Below are 16081 nucleotides of genomic sequence, written 5' to 3'. Positions count from 1 at the left end.
CGGCTCCATTAGATTAATAAGAACTTTAGTACACAGCTGTATTCTTCTCATGACAGTACCAAGTCACCTTTTTTTTTTCTTTTTGGTAAAATAATCTGCAACTTACTGCAATTGCCTTTCACTGTTTTTGGTATGAAAGATAGCCCCTCACAGGTGATGAGAACCTTTCTGCCTGTACCGTTCTATTGATTTAATTCAAGATTAGTCTGAATGAATGAGGGGTTTGAATTGAACATTCCTCTCCTCTGGGGGCCACAGACTTCTCTGAAATATAATTTGGATGTAAATTCTTGTATGCATTTTCACATAATATAATTTCATTCACCATACTATGAAATGGGAAAGATACATTTATTAAAATTCAAACAAATAGGAATTGAACAACTTGACATTGTTAAATGCTGATAACAGTAACTGGAATATATATATCACATACTGATCTGACTATTAGATTTTGAAATGTTACATGCTTTAATATTCTTTTTTGTCAGACTGTTATTGTGAAGAACTAAGACCAAGAGAGTTCTGTTTAGAAAATAGTGTAGATCACCTTCAGTAGTTACCAGAAATGGGTAGACCAGTTACCTTGCCTGTCCTGAAAGGACCAGCCTTGCAAGGCTTGTAATTTTTTTCTGCTGCAGTGTCTTTTGAGAATGTATTTATTATTGTGCTAGCCATTTATTTTGTGAGAACAGTGGTCTCAGTGTCTGAAGAACATGCTCCTTTCAATTACTTCATGCAGCAAGAGCCTGAGTCTACTTGCAAAACCATTCCACTATTTCCTTATTTAGCTAAGCTTTTTCTCCAGTATATTTTCAAAGCATTGCTATAGATTTCATTATTTGCATTTTAGATTGTGTGGGAGTTAAAAAAAAAGGGGGGGAGCCACAGGGGTCCTCACCATCCCTCCATGGTCCAATCAACAATGTTACTCCCTGCAGTTTGTCTGATTAATGGCTGAGCCTCCCACTGGGTTTGTGTAATAGGTGCAAGCAAGGTGTTTAGAAGTACTTTGTGCTTAATTGCTCTCGAGGTCAAAAGCCTGAGACATATACCATGCAGGGAGAAATTCATTCTCAGTTTTGAATAGTTGACTCTATTGAATGCAGGCATAAGCTGTAGCATTACTTCCTCATCTTGGCACAATTGTATCATTGAACTCAGGAGAGCTTTGCATTGTATCCTGCATTGTAGGTTTTCCAAATGCAGATAGCATGATCTTTAAAGACCTGGTCAGCGATAGCAGTTACCTAAAACTAGTGTAGGAGGGCTTAGGGAAAAAAAAAAAGCTTCTCAGGAGTTGGTACTTTGTAAAACAGGACTCAAAGTTATGGTGATTACATGGAATGCATGGAAACAATTGCTATTAAAAAATGGACTAATCAGCCATTTCTGATTTATAAATCAATGGTAGAAACAACGTAAATTCATTGGCTTTTATTTTTGTGCTTGCCAGCTGCTCTCATGCCTATAGTTGGTAAAATGTATGTTTTTTTTCTACTAGCAAATAACACAAACCACTTGGCAGTCACCAATTTGTCTTTAATATTTTTGTCATTTGGGAATTATTGTGAAAAAATTTAGTAAGGTCTGATTTAATTAAGCATTTCCTGTTATGCAATGATAGTGCATTCTTGGATTTCTCACTTGCATAATATTTCCTGTTCTAATTGGCCTTTTGTATTCCATGGAAAAAGCAGTCTAGTTTGAGTTTTCATTGACTGATTGGATTGATTACTTAGAGATGACATGCTGGTAATGTTATTTGTTTCATAGAAATGTAGTGAGAAACACCATTGCCTCAACATCTAATAACGTCTTTCTTTTTTTCAGTTTGCAAGTATACAGTCCATGAACGCTGCGTCTCCAGAGCTCCTGCATCTTGCATCAAAACATATGTGAAGTCTAAAAAGAATACTGATGTAAGTTTGGGGTAGCATTAGCTCTGCCATGTACCTGTTAATTTAGTAACTCTATGTATATCCACATTTTTCTTTTGCAGGTAATGCACCATTTTTGGGTAGAAGGAAACTGTCCAACAAAATGTGATAAGTGTCACAAAACTATCAAGTGTTACCAAGGCTTGACTGGACTTCACTGTGTTTGGTGTCAGATTACAGTGAGTATACTACAGTAAAACCTTTCACACAGGTTTGAGAGATAAAAATCATTGAATGTCTTTCTGTAGCCTCCTAATCTGGAATGTATCATTCAGTTTAGTCATCAGCAGTGACTGGTGTGTGTTTAAGGAATGGTATGCAGAGTATTCTTAGGACTTCTTAATTGTAGCCAGTAATTATGCTTATTTCATGTAATGAAATGCTTACTTCAGTATATCATGAAGCAAATTTGCTTCATGACAATATCCATATGAAAATAATGTGTGCCACTAAAGAGCAGAATTCCCAATCTTCACTGCAGAAAGATTAAGAAAGTTTTCAGTACCAGGAAAAATCAAGGTCACTGTGACACTAGGTCTAACTGGTGATGTACTGACGGGCAAATGAATTTGAGGACATCTAGTAGGATACAGTGATTCCAAGTGTCTGGGAATAATAGCAGAGACAAGTTGATAATATACTAATCTGTGCACCAAGTCAAATATATACAACTTTTGTGCACTCCTTATTCAGCAGGAACCAGTAACTGGAACTAATGACATTCAGGGAACACTGCTCTTATAAGTGAGATCTTCATGGTAGAAGGAACAATGCCAGTATTTCTGTTTCTAGCCAGGGCAAGATTTAAATCTAAATGGGGAGAGATTTCAGCCTTCTTCGCGTGTATTTGCTGGTTTTGCTGATATCATTATTATTATTGTTATGGAACAGCAGTTATTTGTTCAGTGCTTTAAATAATAATATGAGGCTGAGACATTAGTGAATGTTTGTTTTAAACGTAAAAGTTTGGATGTTTCATGACATATTTTCTTAACACAAGAATACAAAATATGAAACATCATCAAAGAAAACAGATCCAGGATGCTTTCAGTGATAAGCTGTTATGATTACTTAAAAACAATATTTTAGAAGAAAGCAAATATGTAGTCCAGATTGCTGTCAAAATTTGGATAATTTATGTAAAGAGTAAAGCAACCAATCCAAAATGTTTTGCATGTAGATAATTAAACTTAGACAATGGTATATGTGTTTAGCAAGAAAAATAAGGGTGTTCTGCTGTAGATGTACAAGTGTGTATACCTGTATAATATGTCTGTATAATTCAAGAAATATATATTATGTAACATATGTTGACATCTAAAGTCAAAGGAAGTTGCAGATTCCATCTTTCCTCAGTAGAAATTATTTTCCCATCAGTTCATGTGGATCTGGACCAGATTTGTAAAGGTTTTTCACTCCTCGAAGTTGTACATCAAGATTCAAAGGATTTTCGTAAGATCTGTTACTCACTGAAGAAGTACTGAGGAATTATTTATGATTGAAATCACTCTAAAGGAAAATGCTGAATTCTTTTGAAAATGTCTTGGGTGCCTGTGTGCTTATTTAAATGCCTAAGTAACTGTCAGGGTTCCAGTTAAAAATGGGTGCGTGCTTTTTTGACAGTTGAAGTTAAAAATATTGGCACTAAGGTTTGCAATTTTTCAGTTTATTTCCATCAGTAATTTAAAGGCCTTTTTTAAAAGCAATTTTTTATTTTCAAATAAATTTAGAAATATTTTATTTCTTTTTATAGATTCAGATGTGAATTAGACACGAGTGAAGAATGAATATTTTTAAATACTGCAAATTATACTTCAAACTCCTTTTCACTTGCAGTTCTCTTCACTTGATTTATTCTATTGCAATAGCTTCATTTTCTAATAGTAATACCTTTATTACAGAAAAAGTGTTTTGAATTTCTAACACATGTGTGATTTTTGAATGGATATTCTGAGGTTATATCATTGTGATTACATCCTTCATGTGTTTTTCAACTCCTAGTACTGCACATTCACAGCTTATAATTGAAGGGGATGCTCTTTATTATGGAGTTAATTCTGAGCCTCTTTCATGCTTTTTTAATATATCTATCCTCACACCTTAATAAGGTCACTTCTGAGTCAAATAACTTAAGTCCCAAAATTTAGAGATGTTTTTCACTAAGGAGCCTTGTTATACTGACTTCTCAGCCAAATCCATGATCCTTCTTCCATATAATTTGCAGTTCTCCACCATGGTAATGTAGATTTTTTTTTCCCCCTCATCTTCTCTCCAGCAAATACACTTCTTCCTGCTTTGCAGGTTTGTGGGTGAGATAATATTCTACAAGAGATAGGTGTAGGATAAGGGCGTTTTGGGGAAATGTATATGAAACACGCTAAAATATTTTTTTTTGAGATACATGCATATTATTTTGTTTATTTGTGTCAAAGTGTTATTTTCATTAAAGCTACGCGTCTTCTGCCTTTTATTATTTGCTGTGTGCCAATTCTGTTGTCAGAGATCAGCAGAGACTAATAAGAAGATTAAGCTATTTTTTCCTAGATAAGTTTGCATGCCACTGAGTAGCAAAGCTGCTAATTACCACTGAATGTGTGAAGATACTTTTATTTGATGTAACATGGCCTGGTGTGCATTAATTATGGTACAAGTAGCCTTACCACTGAGGCAGAGAATTAGCATGACAAATGATTTAGATTACAGGGCTACCAAAATACCCTCACAATAAGGCTTGAATACTCAGAGTAAATCAAAACTCCTTAGACTTTTATTTTCTGTTGCTAAGTAACTGCCTAAAAAGGTAACTTTACATTGTAAATGAATATGGACAAGACTAATATTAGGTGCTGTTCAGTTCAAAATTCAGAATGTCATGTCAAAATTAACTGTACCAGATAATTTTATGAAGACCATATTACCAATAAAGTTTTTATATATCAGCAGTTGGTACAATATTATTGCAATTTTGATAGAGTTCATATGAGTTAAACCATTTAAAGGAAAATGAGTCAGTCATTGAAAAAATGTGATTTAGAGATGCAGGCATTGAGCTACAGGTTTTGTAACAGCTTTTCAACTTGTTGAACTAATACTGTATGCTACCTGTTATACTCGATAAATCACTTGTTAGTAACATTTTTTACCTCACAACTCCTGATATTTATTAGCCTGATTATTTTTCTTTACTGTAAATATACACCTTTTCAAAAATGTCCATCTCTAAGGGAAATGGATGCTATCTGGATGCCTTAATGCATTTTATTGAATCTATACATAGATAAAAATACGGATAATTTAGGTTGGAAAAGACCTTTATGATCATCAAGTCCAGAAAGAGTAAATGTTCACGAAATTTTACAATATTAATTTTATTTTATCTCTAATGATATGGTGAAATATACTAGTTAAATGTGAATGCTTTGCATGATCCAAGCACACAACTGTGCCTTTGTACTGTGTGCCTGAATATTTAGAGTAATTTGAATTGAGTTAAATTCTAAATTATGAGCAGGAACTCTTGATTGCTGGTGCAAAATATTTCATCGTTTATCATTACTTGTTAACGTTTTATGTTCCTGTTATATGCACATTTGTCCATTCAGCCTCTGTAACAAAATGGAAGTCAGCCAATGCTCTTCCTGTCAGCAGACCTGAGGATATTCTTTTGATGTTTTCAGAGTAGAGCTATTGTCATTGCTTTCAAGAAAACTGGATGAATTCTAAGCATGAATTACAAAAAGTAGAGTAGTTCCAGTTCTTCAGCAGTCAATGGAAGCCTGAAAGCTGATTCAATCAAGACCAAAATTTACTCAGTGAAGTTTAATGTAGGATATTCCTGTGTTCTTCTCTTTTATTTGAATCCGTAGTGGCTATCAGCTTCAGGAAGAAAGCAGAGTTACACCAATATTGCCAAAAGCTGCCTTGAATTACTCACTAGTAGTAGAACAGAAGTTCCTGGCTCAATGCAAGAAGCTCTCTCCTGAAATGAAGCTTTTGGTGACCAGTAACAGTATGCTGCTGTTAATGTATTGCTGTGCAATGTTCTTATTTTGTGTGCTGATCCACACATGGAATTTCCAAACTGAAAAATACTTTAATCCATCATTCTTCACTTTAATACAAATATGTTAGTTTTGTCCATCCTAGGGAGCTTTCTACTGCAGTGTTTTGTTTTCTTTCCAGAACTTCAGTAACAATTAGGTTAATCAAACTCATCCCCTCTAAAATGCCCATTTTCTGATGCTAATAAAAAAATGTCTAAGTTGAATCTTCATTTTCTGTCTTCATATAGTTACATAACAAGTGTGCTTCACACCTGAAACCTGAATGTGACTGTGGACCTTTGAAGGACCATATTTTGCCACCCACGTCAATCTGCCCAGTAGTATTGGTGAGTTGTTTGTATGTTAATTTCAGATATAATCCTCTCTCAAATGCAACGATAAAATGCTGCTGGGACTGCCTGCCAGTTATTTAAGTTCACAGGACTGTGTGAACCTTAAACACAATGTGAAAGAAATCCTGGCTGATGGGTTTATAGGCATAAGTGTGTTTTACCCTCTACATATTGCATTTCCCTTCAAGTGAGAATGAACCTTCAGTAGGGCATATTATAACTGAAGCTGACTCAGGTTTTATCACTTATTCAGACTGTACTTACCAGAAACTGTATAGGCAGAACACTTCTACATTTTACATCTTTTATAGATCCAACTTCCCAGAATAATGAAGTTATTCTTATGGGCAGTTTTTGCTTGGGATGCATATTGTATATCTGCAATGCTGAGGTCTCTGATCTAAGCCGGAGGTTACCTAGAATGATGGCACTGGTCTTGCAGTAAGCTATGCATCAACATTATAGTATATTTTATTCTGCAGTCGTGGACAGTAAATTTCTCTGTCCACAAAAACAATAACTCAATTCAATGAAAATAAAAATGCATGCTGTGTGTAGGTTGTATAGAAAAGAGCTGACCATTTTATCATTAAAAAAAAGAGCTTGAGAATTAACTTATGTTTTCACATATTAAATTGGATATTTTATGCTGATGAAAGTCATAGCATCATCATATTCATAAGAGAACAGATGAGTGGTCCTCTTTAAATATATTTCTAATAAGTGTAATAAATGCTTGAACTCAGAAAAGTGTAATTTATTGAAGGGAGGCAAAAAAGAAAATATACATCCTAATCTTAAACCAGTTGCTGATCATTTGGATTAATATTTGTGTCTATTGTAAATTACTTGTTTTCTAATTAATCCTTTTGGCTGTTTTGTTTATAAATCTGTTAAGCTAAAGATGTTAGACTTTGGCCCTCTACCTGTGTAAAGTGGAACTATTCTGTTGCTCTCAATGAAAGAATCCAATGGAAACCTGCCTTTAATATTTATGAAATATTTAAAATAAATTTTTAAATCACAAAAGTGGCTTTTTAGTTTGTCTCTATGGCATTTTTGTATTATCTGGACAAGTTCTGATTGATAGTTATAAAATATTATTTTAAGTTTGTTGGATGATTATATTTTATATTACCTTATTTGATTTTCAGGATTTGAGGTCATAGTTTAAAAGTTTGCATCTGGAAATTATGGTTCTGTTATTGGACTATTGTTTTCAAATTGATGTTATTTATCATTTGCCCTTCATATTAACAGAATGAACCTTCAGCATGAAATTTTATCTTCAGTTATATTGGCATAACTACATTTTCTTTTCAGGAGAGGAAGAGGAATAGAGGAATTAAGATTTTCATGCCACAATTGGAGTTTAGTGAAGTTGTGTAGAGGATATGTAGAACCACTCTAGAGTCAAATCACTCTTCAATAGGTTTGTTTTATCTCCAAATTTTCAAGGCATAAGCAGAAGTAAATATGGTTTCCTGTTTTGGAATCATGTTACTGACAAGTGCAACACAAGACATGTATTTCAGCACAATTTATATTGTTTGGAATGAAAAATATATTTTGCTGTGATTTAAGGGAGACTTTATAATTTTATAGTATAGTTTTTCATCTAGTAGTTTCTTTCAAAAATGCATTAAAGTCCTGAGTTTACTTACGTTACAAAATACTACCTCACTGACCTAGCTAATAGTAATTTCTTCTGAAAGTGATTGGTAATAGTGTACATATGATTTGTGTTTGCAATTTTTTAATTAGTGTCTCCCATTTCCTGTTATGGGGATTCCTTTTGAGAAACATAATACTTCAGTGCATGTGAGACCAGCATTCTCAATAAGGACAGCAAAACCAGCAAATAGATTCTTGTGAAAGCCGTCTAACCATGCAAGTGTGTCTGTTAATAAAAATTGTGTGTTCTGACATACATGGAAGGGTCCTTCACCCAGGTCACACATTTGATTTCAATGATCAGCTGAGCATTAATATTCTTGCAATGCTGTGTGTATGTGGAAGGTAAATAAAAGCAGATAACCATAATGCTGCCTGTACCAGACGTATCCTTGAGTATTTTGAGGTGTCAGAGAAGAATATATTTTCTTCTCCCATAGGATAAAAGGAAAACAGCAAGATGAAAAATCTTGTATCTTTGATCTCCTAAAAATGTTGGCCCTCCTTTCCACCTCTAACTTTGGAAGATTTCTTTCAGAAAACTGCAGAAATAATCTCAGAACAAGATGCCTTCTCCTAAGTTTTTCTTCAAGGGTACAGGCTAAATCCCTTCTCATCTTTTCTCTTTTGCAGAGGCAGGGGCATTCATATTTTTTTTCCTTTCTTATCCAGCATGTCTCATGTCTCATTTCTTCAGTTCTTGTGGAGTCCAGCCTCAACAATTTCTACACAGTTAAAGGACTTTTTCACACATTGCATTTCACAGCACCATATATTATACCAGTGCTACCAAAATGATCTCAGCTGAGTGACTCTTAGTGGCTGGAGAGAGAACCAAAATGCCTTGTCATGTGAAATTTAGATGGCTGATCTAAGTTAAATAAAGGTCCTCCCATCTTACAAACTGCACAAAAATAGAGCTTTCCAAATGTTATTCTTAAATATGATAAGCTACATTGTCAGCTGAAAAAAACGATGGAGAACCTCAGTAGTTGACACTGTGTACATCATAAAAACATCACATCTGTTTAGATTCAGTGTCTTGTAGAGATTTTTCATATCTCACTGCATCAATTTTAAGTGTTATAATAAAATGTAGTTTGTGAACTTCGGTTCTTTTTACTTTTCTGTTTACTGTATATCAGGCTTGTTGTAGGGTGAAGTTTTTTATTCAAGTTAAATGAGTTTTGTTATAAACGGTGTGCAGATCTCAAGTGATAGTCTTTTAATAGATGTCAGATATGCTTTAATGTTACTCCTTTTTATTTCAGTAACATTTTAATTAATTCATACTGATTGAATAAATGTACATTGAGACTTGTTTCCTAATGAGGGCACATTTAGAGGAAAGGTTTTGCATCATTCTGATATCCTGTGGGTAATTATATTCTAATTATATGGTGGGGGGAAAAAGTCTATAACTCAGTACTGATATTGTTCATTGGACCCAATTAATTACATGCACATAATGAAAGTTCATGATAAGGTTGACTGGCAGTGAGTTTAAAAATCTTTAACTCAATTGAATCCTAGCCTACCAGGAGTACAGAATTAGATCATAACCAGGTTTAAAACTGGGTATTGCAATGAGATGAGTGAGTAGTGGAGAAAGCAAGATTGGTCTCTGCTTATGAGACAGTTTTCCTCACCCTTTCCTTTTATAAGGCAGAAAGGGAAAAATGCTAGCATATGTTCTGTCTTTATTTCATGCCTGCCTTTACTTTGCCCCATTTACTGATGAACATATAGGATCTTCTAATTTTTATTTATGTCTGAAAAGTAATTAGATTTTCAATTTCCCACCAAAACAGATACAGCCCTGGATGGTGACAAACCAAGCAATAAAAGATTACTATTTAATAAATAAAAATGTGTATTAATTTCATAATGCATCTTGGTTTTGATTCTCCTGTTGTGTATGTGAGTTTTTCAATGAATTTTTTTCACTTAATTTCTAGCATTATTTTTTTTAAATTTTAATTAAAACATTTAATTGTGGAATTAAAATAAAATTAAGGAATAAATTGAAAAGCATAAGATACCCTGCTTGAAATGTGAGCATTATTATATGACAAATATCACTGTCTCCACAGTAATCAGTTTATTTCAAAGGTGGAGGCTATGGTATAATATTGAATGTAAAGAATGAAAAGAAAAATAAAACAGGGTTCATTTCTTTGTGTTTTGATATCCAACTTCATTGTTTTGCATTCTGTGAAAAATGGGTCATCATGATAAAAAGTTTGAAACTATTTCCATTTTGTTTCTTTTGTCTTGTGAATGAATTTGACTTTTGTTTGGGTAGTGAAGATGTTTTAGGACAAAGTCATCTAAGTGTAAATACAATTGATGTAAATATGGACTATATATTCAGACCTAAATTGGTATATATAAGATGCATAGACTTTTTATACATCATAGTGTGCATCTCTTTATATACACAAATATAAAATACCCTCATAAGTCAAATTCACTTGACCTCTTATTTTAAAACATAGATGACTGTGCAGTTGGAGGGAGAAAACATATATCTGATTCCTTTGGTATTTTGTTATACAAAACCATGAATGTTCAGAAATCTTTTTTTTTAAGTTCTATTTAGGTATGCAGAACTATACACAGCAGATTACACATATTTGAGATAGGAAATGTGCTTTATTTAACTTACTCAATATGCATTATGACCTATACTTTCAAACTTTTGTGTAAATATGGCAGGTATATTGACATTCTGACAAAAAGTAATACAGAATTAAAATTAAAAATACTGTTTAAGAATTTTATTTCACTATTAGTATTTAGACCACATAGAATAGCTATTGGCTATAATTGCAAAATAGTTCAATAGATATTTTTTCCATGTCTGGTAATGTGTTTTACAAATGCTATTTTCCTGTGAGGTATGTAGACGTTATTCATGTAGGAAAGCGGAGTTGTAGAGAGAAAGGGAATTAGCAGTGCCTGGTTGAAGAATGAGCTTTCTTAATCCCCTTTCCAGTTATTAATCCTGAAATGATTCTTCTGTTTTTATAATGGTAGAGATCAGTTTTAGCTCAATTGAATCGAAGCTCAACATGGAGCACAGAAAGTCAGTGCAGTGTGTAAGCATTTTATGAGCAACTCAATCCTTTGAAGTTGAGTACTAGCCTTATCCTGAGTTTCTGAACAAAGATACTACAGAAAAGTAGCTATTTGAATATATATGCTTGGGGGGGGAAGTTGAATTTAGATCTGGTTGTTGAATATTAAGTAATGACATAGCAACTGAAAGAGATTTAAAAAACAAAACAAACTACTTTTTTTGCTTCTCTATTGTGTTTCATATTGCAGCTTCAGTTCTCTGAGAATCTAAATCAGACTTGAAATATAATGGTGTCCTTATCTACGCTAAGAGCTTTTTCATTTCTTTGAAGTCAGAAGGAAATTAATAATTGCCCTGGAGGAAAATGTATCTTCCTAACTAATTAGCTGTTCAACAAACACAGTTCAATGTTGAAATAATAAGATGCTGATAAACTGAAATGGCAGTCATTCAATCATTGTAAGTTATATCTAGTTGCCTGCCCCCAGCTCATCACTACTGTCTATTTCTAAGTTTATTCCTTATATCCTGTACCCCCGGAGTTTAATATGATTTTATTTTCAACATTGTTTTCCAACACTTTCTTGGACAGTGTATATAATCAGCTGCTGTAGCCCAATCTGGAGTTGCAAATCCAGCGGAAGATCTTGGGCCATATATTGATGTGTGTATTGAATGGGTACAAGATGTAAGGCAAGTTGTCTACAGAAAACTGAATTAACCAAGGCCCACGAGCTAAATGAGAGATTTGATTGTGTTTTGGTGTGTAATTCTTTACCTTTTTACTTAGACAAACTGAAAAAGGAGCACAAAGTATGTAAGTTACCACATAGTTATTCCTTGTTCAGAAGAAGGAGCAATAAGCAGTTTTAGAAGTTATTCTTAAACACGTATTCTCCATTCCAGCCTTGTCTTGTTGCAGGTATTTTGGCTACCAGTATAATGGGTGACAAAATGCTTCCTTCTCAATGGTGTGATGTGATTTTTTCCTGAGCTGCAAATGCTTTTCTTAAGACAGCTCTTAAATTAATTAGAAGCCTCTATAGTATGGGCATGTGCAGCTCACTGGACGGTATTTTTGCTGAGAATTGGTTAATAATCCTGTCCACAAGATGACTTTTAGCTTCTGTCTAGGGATTTAGAGCTGGATATTGTGATACAGCTCTATGAGCTTTCAAGACAGCATGATGTGGTGTTCTAATATAGGCTCTTTTGATTAGCATGCACTCAGAGCTGGAAATGTGGATAATTTATAAAATAAATTATCAAAATGTTTTAGGTCATCTGAATCACCGTTACTTGGATGTGATATCTAATAGATACTACAGATACTACCCTGTGGTTTTGGCATAGTGGTGATGTGTTCGTTTTTTTTTTTAGTTTTCAGGATTTTTGAATCTTAATTTTCTTTGGTCATTGTATAATTATGGACAGAATTTTCCTGAAATGGGAGTTTTGTAAGTAGGGTCTTGAATGCCATATAGGTTTGCAAAATTACAGTCTAGGAGTACCTAATACTACTATGTCCTTAAAGATTCCTGTGTCATTAAACAAAATAACTCCAAGGAATCATGGAGCACCCTTCCTTCAAGTTCCTTGTAAAGAAGCCCAAAGCACCAGTTTGATATTCAAGTCACATATTTAAATTTCATCTCGCAAACATTTGAGGTATTGCATGCATTTCATCTGATTCTCTATGAAGATTTGGAGGTCTAGAATAAGATTTTTTAAACTTTTTTAAGCTATTTTATTTTCTGCATAGTAACCTAAAAATATACTTCTCTCATTATACAACTCCATGACCAAATAGGTTATATGTTTCATTTCAAAATATATATGATAAAAGAAGAAATTATCATACAGAAGTAATCTCAGGTTTTAAGCTGTCTAACTGTGTAATAATTGAGCATTCATTAATGAATTTGCAATCCTATGTAATGTATAAGTAAGTTGTTGTTTCATGTTATGAAATACATTGATTGAAATAATCTTGTGTAGGAAATAATCCAGAGAAAATATATTTGTAGTTAGGCAAGGTGAGAAAAAGCAGTTGTTGCTGTATTTGCCCTGGATTCCATGTCAGCAATTAAAATATAAAGAGGCAGCTCTTTAGTAACTATTCATTTGTTTCCACTCTAACAGCTATAATAGAGTATGATATTTCTAAATGTGAGTGTTTTGTGTAAAGGAAAAGATTTGACCTCTATATAAAGAAAGAGTATAAGCAACTTTTGAGGAATAATGACTTACAGCTTGTTAATTGTAGCAATACAATTAGAAAAAGACTTTTTAAACAAGATTCTTTGATTTGGATTAGAATTCAAAGACTTTGAAGATAAAATCAAAATAGCCCTCCAGCTATCAAATATCTCTTTTGCTATCAAAAGAATGAAGTTCACAGGTTTTCTAAGATTGTTAGCTGATGCCAAAATGATCTCACATATACTTTCTAGAGTGTAAATTATGTAATACGACAGCCAGAGCATCCATCAAGTCCACTTGTACAAAAGTGTAACAAAGTATCGTGCATGTGTTGTTGTTAAGTGTAATTCTGCAAGGTAGCATTCCTTGTGCACACCCTATCCATGCCCTTTGCCATGCCAGCTGTTTGGTGCTGCAGCCTAACATTCTCTTTTTCCAACAGACGCTTCCCACTTTAGGAGGTTTGCTCCCTGAGGTGCGTAGCAGGAGGCGTCCACGAGTGCTCGAGTACTAACAGTTCATGATATTGTACATTCTTTCTGCTATGAAGTGCATTTTGGGGCTGAAAATAAAAATCTAGAGAGGATATTCTGCGTTATTATTTGGAAATTCCTGTCTTATTTGTCAGTTGTTCTCTTATTTGGAATATGAAATAGATGTAATTGAATAGTTCTTATCTGGCAGTGATCTCGCTGGAGCTGGCCTCAATGGTAGATGCTCCAGCTAATGAATATTGACTTCAAAGTAGGACTTCAAGGGGGAAAGTAAGGCATGAGAAGTGCAAAAAAAATGGGTGGAAAGAATTGTTGTGGTAAATTCTGTTTTGGAAGGTATGTGCTCTGGCACATGCCTTCCAAATACTTTGATTCTTTAAGCCATCAAAATGTACAATTGCTGTATTCAGTATCTCTGTCAACCTCATGCATGTTCACTAAACAAAATGGTTCACCAATACATTCATCATTTTGTATGCTTTTTTTAGCAAGATATTAAAAATACCACAACTGTTACAGACATATTTCTGAAAGGCAAATTTTTGCCTTTTATAAAAGCATTTTTTCAATGCATGTGAAATTTTTCTAAACATTAGAAATTTTAGGCTGTTATCTGTTCTTACCTTCTTCTGTTTTTATCTGCTTTAAATTGTTTGCTTCTTGACACTCTCTGATATCTTAGTAATGTTTTAGTTCCCAAAACAAAGATACTTTAGGTCAGGCACAACTGGTATTTCATATATAAAAGAAAGGGTCTGCACAAGAATATTTACAAAAAAAGAAGTGGTAATTTTTTTTGTGTTCCATTAACAGATTCATTCATTAGAATTATTATGCAATTCATTACATTATGTCATACAAACTAAGTCAAATTCTCACTAGTAGGACATATATCTAAAAATTATAGGATCTGTAACTTTAGGAAATCTAGAATATCTTGTCAGCTTCTTTAGAAAGGCTTTACAGAGCACTGTTGATAGACATGGTGACATGTATTGTGGTATCATATAAGATGGGTGATATGAAATACTTCATTTGTACTTTCTTCAAAAATCATCAAAGAAGAAAGCAGAGTTTCAATGTTAATAAGGCCAGGTATCCATCTTTGATCATATTAACACTCTAGGCACTTCTGTATCATGAATATTCTTTTTTCCTTTATGTTACCTGAGATACATGACCTTATCTTGTATTGTCTTTGTGAATCAAGCAATGGTTTTACTTATGGGGTTGGAAATATAAACTGGAGAAGGAATGGTAATGCCGCAGTCATAGGACTGATGCCAGCTGAGGTTATTTACTGCCATTTGTATCATGCTGCTATTTGTATCACCCCAATATCCAAAACTTTGCTCTGGGTAATCCTTACTGCATTTTACTTGAGTCATTAGTAACATTGGGTTTGGGCATGGGTCTCAGCAATGAGTAAATACTTTTCCTCTAAATAGTAGCATGATATATTCAAGAAGATTTTTAGTGCCACACTTTATAAGTAGGCCTCTTCTGAACATTTTTTCTTTTTACCTCTGTAAATGTGCAAACTCAGTGTGCTGAGTCTGTTACTTTTGCTTAATTTTTTCTTTGAATTGTCACAAATCTGTCCTTTAGCTCAAGATTTTCCTGGACCTTTTCAAATTTTCTCTCTGTCTCTGATTTTTGTTAGAAATTACAGTTTTTACTAGCTTTTTCTCTCCTTTGCTGACATATGATTTGTTTTTTGAAGATGTTGCAGTATTCATGAGTCAGATTTGGCCACTATTTAAGAGGGTATGCTTTCTTTTTATAAGAAGTAGTGACTTTTAAGGATAATTATTCACAAAGTTGTTTAAAACCTCAGAGCAACTTAAGAAATTTGTAATGAAGTGTGAAGCTTCCTTCATATGGAAGTGTCTTACTTGCTGTTTTTGGAACTAACCAATCCATTGTACAAAATGTTTTCTGTTAGTTCAAAAATTTTATTTTCTTTGAGTGTCTCATCCTGGTTCTACTTTCTGAATAAATAATCAAATAAGTAAGTGCAGAGCTGGTGATTTCTTAGGCAGTGATACATAGAGTGTTTTTGTTTGTAGGGTTAGGGAGGAGGTGAATAGCTCTAATTGCTTCTACTGGTTTCTCTTAAAGCAGTGATACTGCAGTCTGGTGTCTTCGATCTAGTCTTGCACGAGCCAAATTACTCAAAGCATCCAAGAGCTCTGTTAACTAACCTCTTAGAATCTCACTGCATGCAGATAAGAATGTAGATTCCCCTGGTTTTGTTTTGCTTGGTTTTGTGTACTTTGTTTTTGGTGTTTTT

At 33.7% G+C, this 16081-nt stretch overlaps 1 protein-coding gene across 9 annotated transcripts in view; it reads left to right on the top strand.

The window, feature by feature from the left end:
* DGKB (diacylglycerol kinase beta) overlaps positions 1-16081 on the top strand; it is a 389837-nt gene that overhangs the window by 159460 nt on the left and 214296 nt on the right. For 7 of the 9 annotated variants that reach the window (XM_074536770.1, XM_026798569.2, XM_005480832.4 and 4 more), the window contains 4 exons: positions 1834-1922; positions 2003-2119; positions 6232-6330; positions 13737-13769. In XM_074536770.1, the coding sequence (XP_074392871.1) occupies positions 1834-1922; positions 2003-2119; positions 6232-6330; positions 13737-13769 (338 nt within the window). The remainder of the gene's footprint in view (positions 1-1833; positions 1923-2002; positions 2120-6231; positions 6331-13736; positions 13770-16081) is intronic. The other 2 variants (XM_014273985.3, XM_005480834.4) reach the window with 1 other exon arrangement.

This window comes from Zonotrichia albicollis, chromosome 1, assembly GCF_047830755.1.
Source record: "Zonotrichia albicollis isolate bZonAlb1 chromosome 1, bZonAlb1.hap1, whole genome shotgun sequence".
In the NCBI taxonomy this organism is placed as follows: Eukaryota; Metazoa; Chordata; class Aves; order Passeriformes; family Passerellidae; genus Zonotrichia; species Zonotrichia albicollis.
The sequence above is the reverse complement of the archived record's forward strand: the minus strand, read 5'-3'. Positions and strand labels throughout refer to the sequence as shown.